General features: G+C 43.0%; 2 protein-coding genes across 3 annotated transcripts; one reads left to right on the forward strand and one right to left on the reverse strand.

The window, feature by feature from the left end:
* Positions 1 to 663: 663 nt before the first annotated feature.
* ints8 (integrator complex subunit 8) lies at positions 664 to 8,721 on the forward strand. Of its 2 annotated transcripts, none has more exons than XM_019253194.2 (28): positions 664 to 774; positions 1,425 to 1,563; positions 1,696 to 1,870; positions 2,087 to 2,227; positions 2,393 to 2,464; positions 2,573 to 2,624; positions 2,741 to 2,920; positions 2,993 to 3,100; positions 3,174 to 3,323; positions 3,404 to 3,504; positions 3,591 to 3,732; positions 4,130 to 4,200; positions 4,320 to 4,495; positions 4,586 to 4,716; positions 4,870 to 4,980; positions 5,079 to 5,283; positions 5,380 to 5,501; positions 6,124 to 6,308; positions 6,395 to 6,428; positions 6,517 to 6,576; positions 6,681 to 6,742; positions 7,313 to 7,431; positions 7,529 to 7,632; positions 7,748 to 7,798; positions 7,886 to 7,959; positions 8,045 to 8,109; positions 8,233 to 8,276; positions 8,416 to 8,721. In XM_019253194.2, exons 1-28 carry the CDS (start codon positions 694 to 696, stop codon positions 8,530 to 8,532), a joined length of 3,072 nt encoding a protein of 1,023 aa, XP_019108739.2. In that variant the 5' UTR covers positions 664 to 693; the 3' UTR covers positions 8,533 to 8,721. The 2 variants fall into 2 exon arrangements, with proteins under 2 accessions (XP_019108739.2, XP_019108740.1); XM_019253195.2 differs by having other exon boundaries at positions 708 to 879; positions 8,416 to 8,532.
* Positions 8,642 to 13,646, reverse strand: LOC104924407 (G1/S-specific cyclin-E2). Its single transcript, XM_019253203.2, has 12 exons — positions 13,582 to 13,646; positions 12,939 to 12,970; positions 12,801 to 12,858; positions 12,665 to 12,715; positions 12,378 to 12,511; positions 12,009 to 12,144; positions 11,356 to 11,502; positions 10,717 to 10,812; positions 10,502 to 10,636; positions 10,302 to 10,413; positions 10,048 to 10,205; positions 8,642 to 9,180 (listed from the first exon to the last, which is right to left on the reverse strand). The coding sequence occupies exons 2-12, from the start codon at positions 12,950 to 12,952 to the stop codon at positions 9,106 to 9,108; spliced, it is 1,116 nt and encodes a 371-aa protein (XP_019108748.1). The 5' UTR covers positions 12,953 to 12,970; positions 13,582 to 13,646; the 3' UTR covers positions 8,642 to 9,105.
* Between the last annotated feature and the right edge of the window lie 941 nt (positions 13,647 to 14,587).

Below are 14,587 nucleotides of genomic sequence, written 5' to 3' on the forward strand. Positions count from 1 at the left end.
TACTGTTTAACGGTAGGTGGCACGCGCATACTAAGGTTTTTTTTAGTCAAATCAAGCTCACGCGCACATTAACGGTTTATTTATTTATTTTTAAATAAAGCTCACGCGCACATTAACGGTTTATTTTATTTTTTTAAAATAAAGCTCACGCGCACATTAACGGTTTATTTTAATTTTTTTAAATCAAGCTCACGCGCACACTAACGATTTATTTTTTCAAATCAAGCTCACGCGCACATTAACGTTTTTTTTCAAATCAAGCTCACGCGCACATTAACGGTTTATTTTTTTAAATAAAGCTCACGCGCACATTAACGGTTTATTTTATTTTTTTCAAATAAAGCTCACGCGCACATTAACGGTTTTTTTTTTTCAAATCAAGCTCACGCGCACATTAACGGTTTTTTTTTTTCAAATCAAGCTCACGCGCACATTAACGGTTTATTTATTTTTTAAATAAAGCTCACGCTCACATTAACGTTTTTTTTTTTCAAATCAAGCTCACGCGCACATTAACGGTTTATTTTTTTAAATAAAGCTCACGCGCACATTAACGGTTTATTTATTTTTTAAATAAAGCTCACGCGCACATTAACGTTTTTTTTTTTCAAATAAAGCTCACGCGCACACTAACGGTTTTTTTTTTTTCAAATCAAGCTCACGCGCAGACAGAGTATATAAACATGCGCAAACATGGCGCACCGTGTGTCTCCCCGGCTACGCAGCGGAACCGGAATTACGGTGTCGAAGATGTCGAAGCGGCGAATGAATTATGTGAGAGGCAAACAGTCCGTGTCGCTGTCCCAGCACTTATTGTTATTTTAACGTTTTTAATGCATATTTAAGTCAGATATCTTCTAGCTGTTCGTTTTTATTAAGGTAAGATCACCGCCCCCCCTCCGTGTCCGGACAGTTTAGCCAGTTAGCTCAAAACAACGACACACACACACACACACACACACACACACACACACACACACACACACACACACACACAGAAGGAAGGGTGCGTTTGATTTAACAAACCCCGAACAAGCTCTGTTCAGTCCTGTTACGTCTAATCTCGTGGACAAGGTGGAAATCCGCCCCGTCGGGACAACACGTCGATCAGATTAAACTCACCCTGAACACTACATGAGTAGCTCATATAGATGCATTATAATTGTTTACTTGTTATGCTTCTATAACCACGTTATAGTCAGATAATTAACACATGTATGCACTGATTCAGGTCGTGTGTTTACAGTGAGGACATATGAGAGACAGATAATGTGAAAATCTCCATCACAAGAAGTATTAAGTGTGAAATGTACGTATGAAAAGTGGCAAAGCTCCTGATTCACACTTTACCTGTTCACCTGGATAACACTGAGGCTGTCTACATCTGTCTATGATGTTTTAAAAGATGGATCTGTGTTCTTCAGGGGAGGATGAGCGCGGAGGCGGCGGACCGGGTAGCTGCTGTGACCAGCGGCCGGCCCAGCACGCCGCTGCAGACATCCTGGTTTGAGTTCCTCCTGGACGGCAGCCTGCTGGAGAAACACCTGCAGAAGTCAAACCCAGGTGAGCACAGTGTTATCGTACAGTGTGGTAGATGTCTATAAATGTTTGCACATTCAAGGCTGGATGTATTCCTAGTCAAAACACCTGTAATTAATGCACATGTGTGTGTTTTTCTGTGTCATACTCCCACAGACCCGGCATCGGTGCAGCTGATCATCCAGTTCCTGGAGCAGGCGTCCAAGCCGTCGGTGAACGAGCAGAATCAGGTGCAGCCTCCGGCGGACAACCGCAGGAACCGCACGCTGAAGCTGCTGGCTCTGAAAGTGGCTGCACACATGAAGTGGGACCTGGATGCTCTTGAGAAAGGGTTGGTGTTCAGTGTGTCAGCGTTTCATGCTGTTTATTAAGGCTTTGTAGAGGACCCTGCAATCCTTCTTTTAGTTAGTAGTACCTGTCATACCTGAAGATTTGTTACTTTCTGTCATGTCACCCTTTACGTTTTGTGAATGTAATATTCCATCATAATTGGACTGAAAAACATCCCTTTAAAATCATCTTCTAATCATTTGTCCTTCCCTGCCAGCTTGACCATTCCAGTATTAAACATGTTACTGAACGAGCTCCTGTGTGTGAGCAAAGTGCCGCCAGGGGTGAAACATGTGGACCTGGACCTGTCCACTCTGCCTCCTACCACAGCCATGGCTGTCGTCATATACAACCGCTGGTGAGTAACACGACACTCGCAGAGATCAGATGCACCGTCACTGTTGTAGACAGTAGATATGTTTGATTACTGTCGTGTCTCAGAGTTTTTAGCGATTTAATTCACATTAGTGGGAAGAATAACAAAGAATTTGAACGCGTCCGACCCTTCTCGTGTCTCTCAAAGGGCCATCAGAACCATCGTGCTGAGCAGCTTTCCAGAGAAACAGACCAAACCCGGACCTCACCAGATGAACATGTAAATCTGATTTAATGGAATAAGCTCAAGATGCTCTTTTAAAACTTTTAAATTCAGGTTCAGATGCACATAAAGTTTTAAAAAGTCTTGTCTTCTTGTCTCTCTTAGGTTAAGTATTGTGCAGCAGGAGAAAGAAATGACTGAGAACATCCTTACCGTGGTGAGTTTTTGATCTCCTAAGCGGAAATCGCTTAATGAAATATCCCGTCACTGACATTAACGAACGTGTTATTCACATTTGAGATGCAAGAAATAAATTTCTTCTCGTGCCCGCAGCTGAAAGAGCAGGCGACCGACTCCATCAGCGTCCTGGAGGGAGCTCTGCAGCTGAAGAAAGACTTCTACGTTCACACTCTGAGGACTCTGGATCTGCTGGCTGCTGACGCCGCCGCCAACGGAGAGACGGAGTCCTCGACTGCTGGGCTTCGCATCAGTGCGGATGAGCTGCACTGTCAGGTTAGTGTTGTCTTCAATGAGAATACTCTGAAACATGTCTGTACTTGTGTTTATTTGTATTTCACGTTTCAGGTGCATTACGACGTCGGAGGTATTTTCTTCCAGCAAGGCTGCACTGACCAGTCAGCCTATCGGAAAGCTCGAGATCACTTCAGACAGACAAAGGAGCTGTTAAAGAAGGTATCGCTACTCGCTGATGTGAAGTTACAAAGTGTTTGCCTCCAGCAAAGTTCTCAGTCTTTATTTTCTTCAGCTGGACTCGACTGTCCATGTTCACCTGGATGAGAAACGTCTGGCTGGCTACTGGAACGCCTGCAAAGCTTTGACTGAAGACTGCGACTCCGACTCTCAGACCACCGCCTACGATCAGATCAACAGCCTGATCCGAGCGCGCAGCTACCAGGTCAGCGCAGACACAGCAGAGACGGTGAAGCTTAAAGATTTGTGTCCGACTCTTAACAGTCCATTTCTCTGCTCTGACAGGCCGTCATTGAAGCCTTCATCAAAGATAACGTGTCCCGCAGTTTGCCAAACAACTTCAGACGATCTGTTCTCAGAGAGTTCCTGTACAGAGTCCAACAAGGGTGAGACCACAAACTAATTCAAAGGTTTTAGTCCGTTTTTTAAATCCACAAACAATCATATCAAACTGTTTCTAACACTCGTGCAGGGAGTCGGGTCTGGATGAGGTTTGCCACAAAGTGTGCGTTTGCAACGCCGTCCGAGATGCTCTGGAAGGAGAAGTCCTCAGCGTTCGTTTCCAGCAGCTCCTCCTCAAGCCCAGCAAAGGGATGGTGGACTTTATTTTAGAGGTACTCGCGTTCTTCATCTGCGACTTAATACACGGGACGTCCAACGATAGACTCACAAACCTCGGCACATAGAGAGGATGTCTCAGAATTAACTTGTTACTTTCACTGCCTAATAACCTCGATTAACTTAAATACAGTAGAGTCTTTTGATTATGACAGTTTTATTTATGATAAAAACAGTAAGAAAACTGTAGCAGGGACATTTTCTCACGAGAAACTTGAACCCAACATTAATGAGATTTCTTTAAACTTAGACTTCAAAATGTTCTTCGTCTTTTTTTATGGTTGTATTCCTCTCAAAGGTTCGAGGAGTTCAGAGTGTAACTCGAACTGATTTCTTTCTCGTGATGGTAAAATGAAAAGCTAGTTTTAAACGTTCTGTTTTTTTGTCCTGCAGGTCTGCACACTTTCTCTGGAAAAGGAGCGTCTGTCTGAGACTACTCGAAGAAACTTGGCCAGCTTCATGAAGTGAGTGACAGCAGGGTTATAGTTTGTCTGATGCACAAACTGAAGTGACAATAAAACTTTAGTCTGAGGAATGGCAAAACCTACAGCGTCCTCACTGTTAAGTTATTCTTGTCGTGCAGGACTCTGTGTGAAAGCCTGGAGGAGCTGCCTCTGCTGTTCGTGGTGTCGTCTCATAAGCTCTTCATGGAGCTGCTGAAGGAAGAGGAGAGGAAGGTCCTGGTGGAGCAGATGAGGAAGAGATCGGCCACGATCAACCTCAGCGCCAAGCCTCTGCCTTCTTTCTACGACATTCCAGGTACGACACTGAGACTTTTCCTGTACTCGCGTGTCTGGTTATCAACAGAGCGATAGATCACTGCTGCTCACCGCTGTCATTCCTCTGCAGCTTCAGCGAGTGTGAACATCGGGCAGCTGGAGCAGCAGCTCATCCTTTTACTGGAGCCTCGCAGGATCAGACAGATCCTCATCGAGCTCCACGGCATGGCCGAGCGACCCTTCTGGAGGGTCAACAGTAAGGTCAGAGGTCAACAAACTGAAACTGGGAGAGAACGAAGCGCTGAAACCAAATTCAGAAAGCTAACGACATGATCCACTTCGATTCATGCCAAAATATAATGACTCATTTGACTTTTTAAATATTAAAATATCACTTTCTGTCTGTGTGTGCAGTGGGAAGTTCCTCCAGACTACATTAACGTGATCCTCGGCATCAAAGACAACCTGACAAAGGACCTGGTTTACATCCTGATGGCCAAAGGACTCCACTGCATATCAATAAAGGTGTGCACAGACGTGTAACTTGCCAGTGAAGCTGGCTCAAACCTTCAAACCCTTGACGGTGTAAGAAAATCAACAATCCCGTCTTCCTCTTCTCTCAGGACTTTGCCCACGCACGGCAGCTTTTCTCAGCCTGTCTGGAGCTCGTCACCGAGTTCTCCCCGAAGCTGAGGCAGGTGATGCTGAACGAGATGCTGCTGCTGGAGGTCCGCGCTCACGAGACGAAGGCGGCCGAGGGCAGCAAGGAGCGACCGCCCCCCGACCTGGTGAGCAGGGTCAGAGGTTACCTGGAGATGAGGATTCACGGTGAGTGGATGTAGAGTTGCCTGGTTGTTTTTCTGTTGCGACTGTGTGTTTAAACAGATGCTCTAAATTACGAGACGTCCTTGCCTCTGTCTCCAGATGTGCCTCTGCGTCAGGTGGTAGGAGAGGAGTGTGTCGCCTTCATGTTGAACTGGAGGGAGAACGATTACCTGACTCTGCAGGTGCCACCATCTCTGGTCATGAACAACCCATACATCAAGGTGAAAGGCCTGTGAATGCCTCAGGATGTTATCATTGTTTCTGACACTTCGTTTCATAAACAGATTGATCTAAGAACGCCGCTGAAATAGCTTAAATGCTGGACAGGACTTATGTCCTTCAACCACTGAACGCTCTTTGTCTTTGCACGCCTATCCAAAAGCGAGGCGGAGGACAATGTGCTGCATTTTATTGGAGTTAGGTGCACGTCATCCTCCCCCAGTGGTGCCAACAAGGATGACTAACAGGTCGAGGATTAGGGACAAGATTCAGAAAACGTCTCTCCAGTATTTTTCCAGACTGGGACACGTCCAGAATACGCGGACCGTGGTTGCCGTGCACAACCTTAAACTGCTGAGATGTCAAAATAACCAGCCTGAAGATAGAGAGGACCAAGTCTTATGTCTGACCAGCTTATCATAGATGACAGATAGTAAACCTTTGTGTGACGGGTGTAGACTAAGAAATGTAAAGTCGCTTTAAATACAGAGAAAATCTGTTTAGAGAAGAACATCCTGTGTCTGTTTTCAATTAAAGCTGCAGCCAGTCAATATTGAGTTTGTGACGATGGACCCTCCACAGTCTCCTCTTGTTAAATTCGTCTCCTTTGTTTCGTCCCGACAGCTCGGTCAGCTCCTCGCTTCAACGTGCAAAGAGCTGCCGGGTCCTAAAGAGAGTCGTCGCACGGCGAAGGAGCTTTGGGATGTGGTGGTTCAGATCTGCAGCCTGTCCATCCAACACAAGAGGAACCACGACGGCAGAGTGGGCCTCATCAAACACAGGGAGTCCTCCATGGGCATCCTGTACCGGTAAACAAACACGTCAGAGTTCATGATGTTTACTGTTAATGATGAGAACACACAGGAGCTCATCGTGGTTTGTTTTCATTGTTTAGGAGCAAATTCATCACGTTCATCAAGAAACTTCGAGTAAGTATCCAACAAGCCGAACTTAAACCCAGCGTGGAGACATTATTTTTATAAACCAACAGGTTTCATCTGATTTATCTTCTCACAGGAGCCGTTGGTGCTGACGACCCTCATCTCTCTGTTCGTGAGGCTCCACAGCATCGTGCGAGTACGTCTCCGATCCGAGCTACATTTACAGCTCAAAAAGATCACGTAACGAGCAAAACGAGGAAGCGCGCAGGCGGATATAAAGTGTTTTCTCTCTTTCTTCAGGATGATATCGTGAATGAAGTTACAGCAGAACATCTCTCCATCTGGCCGTCTTCTCTTCCAAAGTAAGAACAAGATTCATTTAATACAAATATCACACAACAATGACAAGAAGGAGAACAACAAACAAAGAAACACTGAAATAAATGAAAGACAGTCAAAGGTAACAGGATCTTGTTAAACAAATGTACACAAATAAAACAACATGCTTTAAGATGGTTAATAGCAATCGTCTTTTTCCAAAAAGGTGTCGGCTTTGCAGTTAATTAAAGAAAAAACAAACAAATTACTTAAACATTTTATCCATCAGGATAATTTTATTAATTATCTGAGGACACAACACCAATATTAACGGGTAAGTTTGAAGTGCACGTTGAGAAGTTAGTCCACAAACCTGTACATGCAGAAACAGTGAGGCCTCTGCTCTGTAAAATAAAAAAACCTTTCTTGGTTTTTGTTTTTTCACTTTGTTTGAATGGCTGATACAGAAGAGAGTCACCGCTGATGTTCAGTATATCTTTGTTTTCCCCATCCCAGATTTGATTTCTCAATGAAATGTCAAAGATTTCTCAAACAAAGCGACTAAATGTGACGTTGATGATGATGATTGTGTGTGTAACGTGTGTGTCGAGCAGCATACAGGCAGTCGATGTTGAAGCTGTCGCGGTGACGGTCAAAGAACTTGTGTCGTACGCTCTCACCCTGAATCCCAACAACCAGTCGTGGCTCATCACGCAGGCCGATATCTACTTTGGTAAGAAAACCACAAAGAAGAGGAGACCTGACATTAAATAATATATAATATAACAACCCAGATGTCTCAGTCTGACTTCATCTCTCTCTGTTTGCAGTGACCAATCAGTACTCTGCTGCGCTGAACCTTTACCTCCAGGCCGGAGCTGTGTGCTCGGACTTCTTCACCAAAGCTGTTCCCCCTGACGTCTACACCGACCAGGTACATCACGCCGGTCACTCACTTTGTTTTCTGCCGAAACATTAACGCCTACGTTCACAGTTTCAGTTCGCTCATCGTGAGTCTATCGTGTCTTAACGCCGACTGTTGTCTGCAGGTCCTGAAGAGGATGATCAAGTGTTGTTCAATGATGAACTGCCACACACAGGTCAGAGATCAGCCCTGTACAATACCACTGTCAGACAGCTGTACACATGTATCTGATTTTATTCTAATGAAACCATCTTGTCTTCAGGTGGCCGTTCTCTGTCAGTTCCTTCGAGAGGTGGACTACATGACGGCATTTAAAGCTCTTCAGGAACAGAACAGGTACGACACACCTGACAGCACCACGACTAAGCAGCAGCAGCGTTACTCTGAACTCGTCTCATTCATCTTTGTTTTGTCACCACAGTCACGACGCCATGGACTCTTTCTACGACTACATCTGGGACGTCACCATCCTCGAGTACCTCACTCGTATCCTTTTGTTGGTGACTCCTGAGGGGCAAATACAGACCTTCAAATCCAGCATCAGCTCGACTGGTTTGAACTCTTTAAAGAAACTAACTTTTCTAAAAATTCTTCCTTAATTGTCATTAGATATTCACCACAAACGAGGCGAGACTGAGAAGAGACAAATAGCGGTAAGAACTGTTTTTGGAAAGCTGACATGAGGACAAATGCTTTAGCTTATCAAAGGACCACTTTAAAAGTTAAATATCAGCCTTCGACAGCATCAGTCGTGCTAATATTCAGTACATATCTCATCGTATCTGTCCTCAGATAAAAGCGATCGGACAGGCGGAGCTGAACACGAGTAACCCCGAAGAAGTCCTGCAGCTGGCTGCACAGAAAAGAAAGAAGAGGTTCCTGCAGGCGATGGCCAAACTGTATTTCTAAAAAAAACGTGTAAACCACTGTGAGGGAGAGGATGTATATTTTATTTTGTGGTAGAAAATAAACTAAATAAATACAAAGTTGCTCATTTTTACAATCATTTGAAATTTAAAAAAATAAAATAAATCAGACTATCTTGGTAAAGATAACTGAGAAACAACCCGAAGAATATGCAGTGAGTATTATTCATTTTTAAAAGTGTATACTCGTATTGAACAGTGTTTCCAAGTTATCTTAAATTAGCAGTTTAAACTGACCCTGAAGCAGTGTTCAAACATTTCATATGCTACAAAAACAATTGCACATCTTTCAGTAATCGAACATCATTTCCTAGAAATGACTCTTTTACAGCAAACAGACATTTTTTAAAAAAACATTTCTTCTTTGAATTAAAGCACCGAGTCGCTAAAACGGCTAAAAATCAAGAAAAAAAAAAAAAAAAAGCTTTGGCTGATTTAAGTCTTTGAAAATGTTTAACAACATTTTCCAGATTTCAGCTCCGTCCACACTCCAGTTATCAGCCTATTTTCCTTGCACCGGTTCGGTCTCCAGTTACACTAGAGTTTTTGTTGTAGTTCAGTGTGTGCATGGTTTCTCCGTGCTGTTGGGAGGAGTGAGGAACTGATCGTCCACCTCATTTTTACTTCCGTCCTAAAAATAAAAAGATCAGAAATAAAGTCAAAAAACAAAACTCTGTCACACCTATATATTACTATTGACACTGCAGTAGCACAGAGACTTCAATAAAGTTGGTCAAAGGCAGGTTTGAGGTTGCTAAGCAACCAGGGTCAGCTGCAGGTCAGAGCAATTAACCGCAGCTGTGCTCTGTCTGTGTGTGAGCCACTGCTGAGAGACACAGAAAATCTCTAAATGAAGCCCCTCAAACTAGTGGACACTAATGCCAAAACGGTATGTTGTATCAAAAAGCCGAAATGACCGTGAGCATCCTCATCTTGTCGACCATGTAAATGCCAAATTTCAGTGTCTAAAGTTTAAAAAATGTGACCTGGGGAGAGAGAAAGAACAGGTGCCCCGTGCTCCTTTGGGAAATTTCTCCTCTCCGATTTACATGGGAGTAGATGGGGCTGTCGGTGGGTGATCCTTGTGCATCAGTGCGCCTCCCGCCAAAACTAGAAGTCTGACAGCTTCAGCAGTGATATTGCTGTGTAGCCCACAAATTTCCCTACATTTCTATGTATAAATAATTTCTGTAGAGTAACATCTGTGGCCACGAGAGCTGTTTGTAAATGTATTTTTGGACAAATTTTTCTCTCCCTCTCCACTCTAGCTCTGGAACATTCTACTAATACACACCCAATGTAAACTTTGGTGTGTTTTTTGGCAATTTTTTTGGCTAAAGAAGCTTAGAAAAGTCACAGCACACCATTCCCAGCCGAGCCGGTCGTTTTGATACCTCTTTCGTGTATTTGCGACCAAAACTACGGGAGGAGTAGGGCGCTGAAATTCCTGGAATATGTAAGAATAAGAAGTATGGGGAATAGTGAATAGCGCGCCTACCAGCATGGTCATGTAGTCCGTGTGCGTCTGGATGTTGTGTTTGTCTTCGGCCTTAATCGTGGTAAAATCTCTCAGCTTCGCTCGGCCGGACCAGCCCACCGATTCAACGAAGGGGGCCATCCAGTTAACGCACAGCTGGGTGGCTTCTTTAGACAGACCTGAACGCAAGCGACGACAAAACGTGTTTACATACAGGAAAAAAAACAAACCTCGCTGTGGATCAGGATGTCAAGTTAAAACATTCTGTATTTTACCTGAAACCTGTTCAACAGTTTCCCGTTGAATGAAATGGGACAGGACCGAAGCGGCCAACACTCGATACTGGAAGTCCAGAGAGTTTATGTTGAGGATGCACAGGTCCAAGAGCTGCAAGAGAAACGGCATTAGTAATCAGCTCTGAGAGGGGTACCACTGATACCATGGACCAAAAAAGGAGAATCCTATGAACACCTACACGCGTCATCTGTATGTAAGCGTCCTGAGGAAACTGCGGCTCCAGCAGGTCAGAGTTGGTGTTCATCGACGCCATCTGGAAGTAAAGTTTCAGCCAAGACACGGCGGTTTCAGGACAGAGGTTCCAGTTCAGAGCCTGTAAAACACGAATAAAGAAGAATTATACAAAGAAGCCTTAATGAAGAACGACGACAAGTCAAAAGAGACTTTTCATACCTTTAAAATGATTAACTCCATCTGAAGAATCTCGTCTTCGTAGTAGGTCCCTGCAGTCACGTAGGCCATCTGAGAGAGCTTCGGAGGACAGGCTTCCTGTAAAGGACACAACATAAGACTCTATGAAGAAGTGTGTGTGTTCACACTGCTGCCAACAAGCTCAATGAGCCTGTTAAAGATTTCTCAGTTGACTGCTGGGTGTGTAGGGTATAACTCTCAGTGCGCATGAGCACGGGAAAATAAGTGGTTAATTGGTTTTATAATTACACTCTGAAGTCTAATGAGGTTTGGTTTGACGCAAGTTTTTGACCGTATAAATTGTCAATTTTCAAATAATTCCAACGTTCAAGATCACCTTCATCTCTCTTCATGATTTCAATGCGTTGTCAAAAATAAGATTTCCTCAGTCGACCAATTGGCCTAGGCCGCTACACTCACTGTAATAATTTAAGTAACAAAAATAAAGATTCTTATTTTCAGGTAAACATACTGAAAATTTTTAAAAAAGGGCCCAAATCTTACACACTGAACCTTTAAGTAGAAAGTCTTTAAATTATTTTGCTGTTGAAGTTGAATCTGGGTTCTGCTTGAAACCGTCACAGCGCTGCAGTTTAGTTCGGATCATCCGTTTGTCCTCACCTCCATCTTCGCCGCTATAAAGAGACAGGTGATCCCGATGAGCTGCAGCATGTTCTTCTCGATGTCGTCCTGCGTCAACATGAACCGGTCGAAGTAATCCTGAGCCAGGTAGAACGTCTGCCGGTGGAGAGTGTACGCCTCGCTCACCTGGTAAAACCAATGCAACAACATGAATGTATCACTGGTGAACCTTTCGATGACAGCGAAGTGATCAATCAACTTCTTCTACAGCAACGTAAGAGCTTGTGCACCTGATGCTAAACTCGTGTTTTTATTTATCATAATTTAATTTATTTATCATGCATTTTTAAAACAGAATCCAACAAAATAACAGGCCTCATTATGCAAACTCTCTATACATATATATATTAACTTTGAGGTTATTCATGAAGCTCAGCCTTAAGATAACAAACCAGGCTTGTGCCACATATCTAAAAACAGTTTCTGGGTCAAACAGGAACTGACTCATTTGGGTGTGACAGCTGAAGGTCTATCTAGAGTCCATGCATGTTGCTTTTTTATGCATTTACAACACACAGCCACATTTTTTTTAAAAAAGGATGAATGTTTAACTGACATATTTCAGCAGGCACACGCCTTTTCTCCAGAAACACAAAGAAGAAGAACTGTGAATTATTCGGCTGAAGACGCACCTCGATTAACCAGTCGAGGAGGATCGATCTCATTCGGGGTTGTATTCTCGGGTGTTTCCTCATGAAGCTCTTACTGTGTCTGTAACTCTGCTCCCTGTTGATCATCTTCACCCAGACGTCTTCGGAAGATCCCCACCTGTGACACACACACGGACAAAGATGATTAATCCACAGAAAGTGAATTATTCTGCAAATATTTCGATTGTTCAAGTTTACTAAATGTGGTTATGTTTTCGTTTTTCTTGTTGTAGATGGATTATCTTTGCGTTTTGGACTGACCAACGAAACAGGAGATTAAAGCCATACGGAGAAACATGTTTAGAAGATGATTGCGTGTCAAACCGTGATTGAATATTGTACAATAATCACCCGAGATGAGGCAGAGGCGACGGCTGAACTGAGGAGTCTCCTTCATAGCCGGCCTCGTCGCGGTCGACTCCTTTCTCTGACGCCGCCTCGACGAGGAGACGAGACTTGGCGGAACTTTCGAGTACGAGCTGATTCTGAGATGAGAAGAAGAAGAAGGAAAAATGAAATGCAACATGTGAGTTTTATTTGTGTTTTGTTGTTTTTCAGCTTCATACAGGGTCAGGAGAATATTTATTATCTATCATGTGACCTGAACTGATTATATAACATAAGAAAAGGAGACGAACCTTTTCACACTGCAGCTTCGACAGCGGCTGAACCTTTTTTCTGTTGCTTTGCTGGAAACAAGTGGTTAGAAGTTGAATGTCAGACCACACGCAGAACATGTTTGTGCTTATATACTTCATTAAACCTGCAGCTCACCTTTGCGACTTTGCCTTTCTGCCCCAGAACATTTTCAGATCTTTTCTGCAGGCGACCGCTGTGAAGACAAAAACTGAATTCAACACAGAGCTGCAGCAAAAACAAAACCCATTATAATTAATAATAATCCATAATTACCTTCGTCTAGTCATGTTTGTGGCTGCTTCTGTCTGTAAAAAGAGGAAACAGTGAAGTTAGTGTGCAGGAAGGGAAACGAGCAGCTGTCTGTCTGAAGCTGCACAGCTCACACTCTGAAAGCTCTTATGCAAATACATAAATCCGCATTGTTTCCGGATTATTAATCTCGTCATCCATGAAACGCGCGAATATTTATAATTAGCGGGCGCGGCAAAAACTTAAAACTGAAACTCTCTGCAGCTTCAAACTCTGGACCTGATCATCTCTAAAGATGCTGCAAGATGCATGAGACAGAACCGACCTGAGAGCTGCACGACGAGGCAGCAGCAGCGACACAAAGGGAGACATTTTGTGCCAAGTTGCGGCGATTAAAAAGTTAATTAAGCTTTAAAAACACACATCCTTTATGAGTTTATCACTGCTGGAGCACGAGCGGTCAGTTTAATGACGACTCAGGTGCGTTATCGCGTAAAAACACGGAGTGTGACATCTTTATTTAAGCTCACATGACGCTTTAACGCTCTTTAATGTGGATAATTAACGTCACAGACGCAGCCAAACATCAACAAACTGCAGATTTATAACTCACAGCTTTAAAGAGGCTCGCTAACCCCGCACACAAACACCTACAGCCTCCACCTACCTCTCGGTTCCGAGTCCAAATCAAACTCCGGTTGGCGCTGGCGCCAACATATGAGCGTCCGCGGCGCACTGCGCATGCGTGTAAAATAAAATACTCCCACCGCCTAAAACAATTTAATTATTTAATTTAAAGTCTTAAAAACGGTTAAAAACACTTAAAAAAAACTTTAATTGTGTTTATTATAGTTTTTAAAATTATTTTATTTATTTTTAGTTTTGACGTTACGCTTTAAAACACAAATAAAACAAACAAACAGTCATTTCGCGCCAACTTAGCTCACTTATATAAATCATTTACGTTTTATTTAAGGAGTTTTTGTCTTATAATGTGTATAAAATAACATTTATATTACATTAATGTTGTTTTTTTATTTATTTTTTCAGTTGTACTTTCGGGTTTCTTGTGGTGGGCGGAGCTTCAGATCACGACAGCCAATAGCAGTGCAGGCGCGTGCTTCCGGAGCGGGATGTAAACAAAGCAGAGAGCTGTCAGCTGAGCTCCTCGAGACTGAAGCTGAGCTCGTGCTAAAGTCTCTAATAAATCTCTAATAAAATGAATAAATAAATAAATAAATAAATAAGGTCTATGGAGCCTGCTTGAGTAAACATGTGTCAGAAGAAATATTCAGCCTTTTGAATAATAAATAAATAAATAAATATAACACGTGTCATTGTGACAAAATGAATGAAAGAGCTCACTATGAGCACACTGAAGGTGTTATAAAAAAAAAAATAAATAAATAAATATATATACACACACAGACTGCCGCTTCTTTTAAACACGGGACGGAGAACCAGGTGAACTTGTGATAAAGGTCAGTAAAGTATCATTATTATTGTCATTTATTTATTTGTATTCATTATTTTTTAGCTGTTATTCTAAAGTAACTTTGGTGGTGCAGGGACTCTGAGACTGTCCCTGTTGACAGAGCAGGAGTCTGTTTCTAATGCAGTAGCTGAGACTCTGAAAAGACATCTGATGAGCCCACAGAAGAACCATGTCAAAG

The sequence above is a fragment of the Larimichthys crocea genome, chromosome XIII (assembly GCF_000972845.2).
Source record: "Larimichthys crocea isolate SSNF chromosome XIII, L_crocea_2.0, whole genome shotgun sequence".
NCBI lineage: Eukaryota > Metazoa > Chordata > Actinopteri > Sciaenidae > Larimichthys > Larimichthys crocea.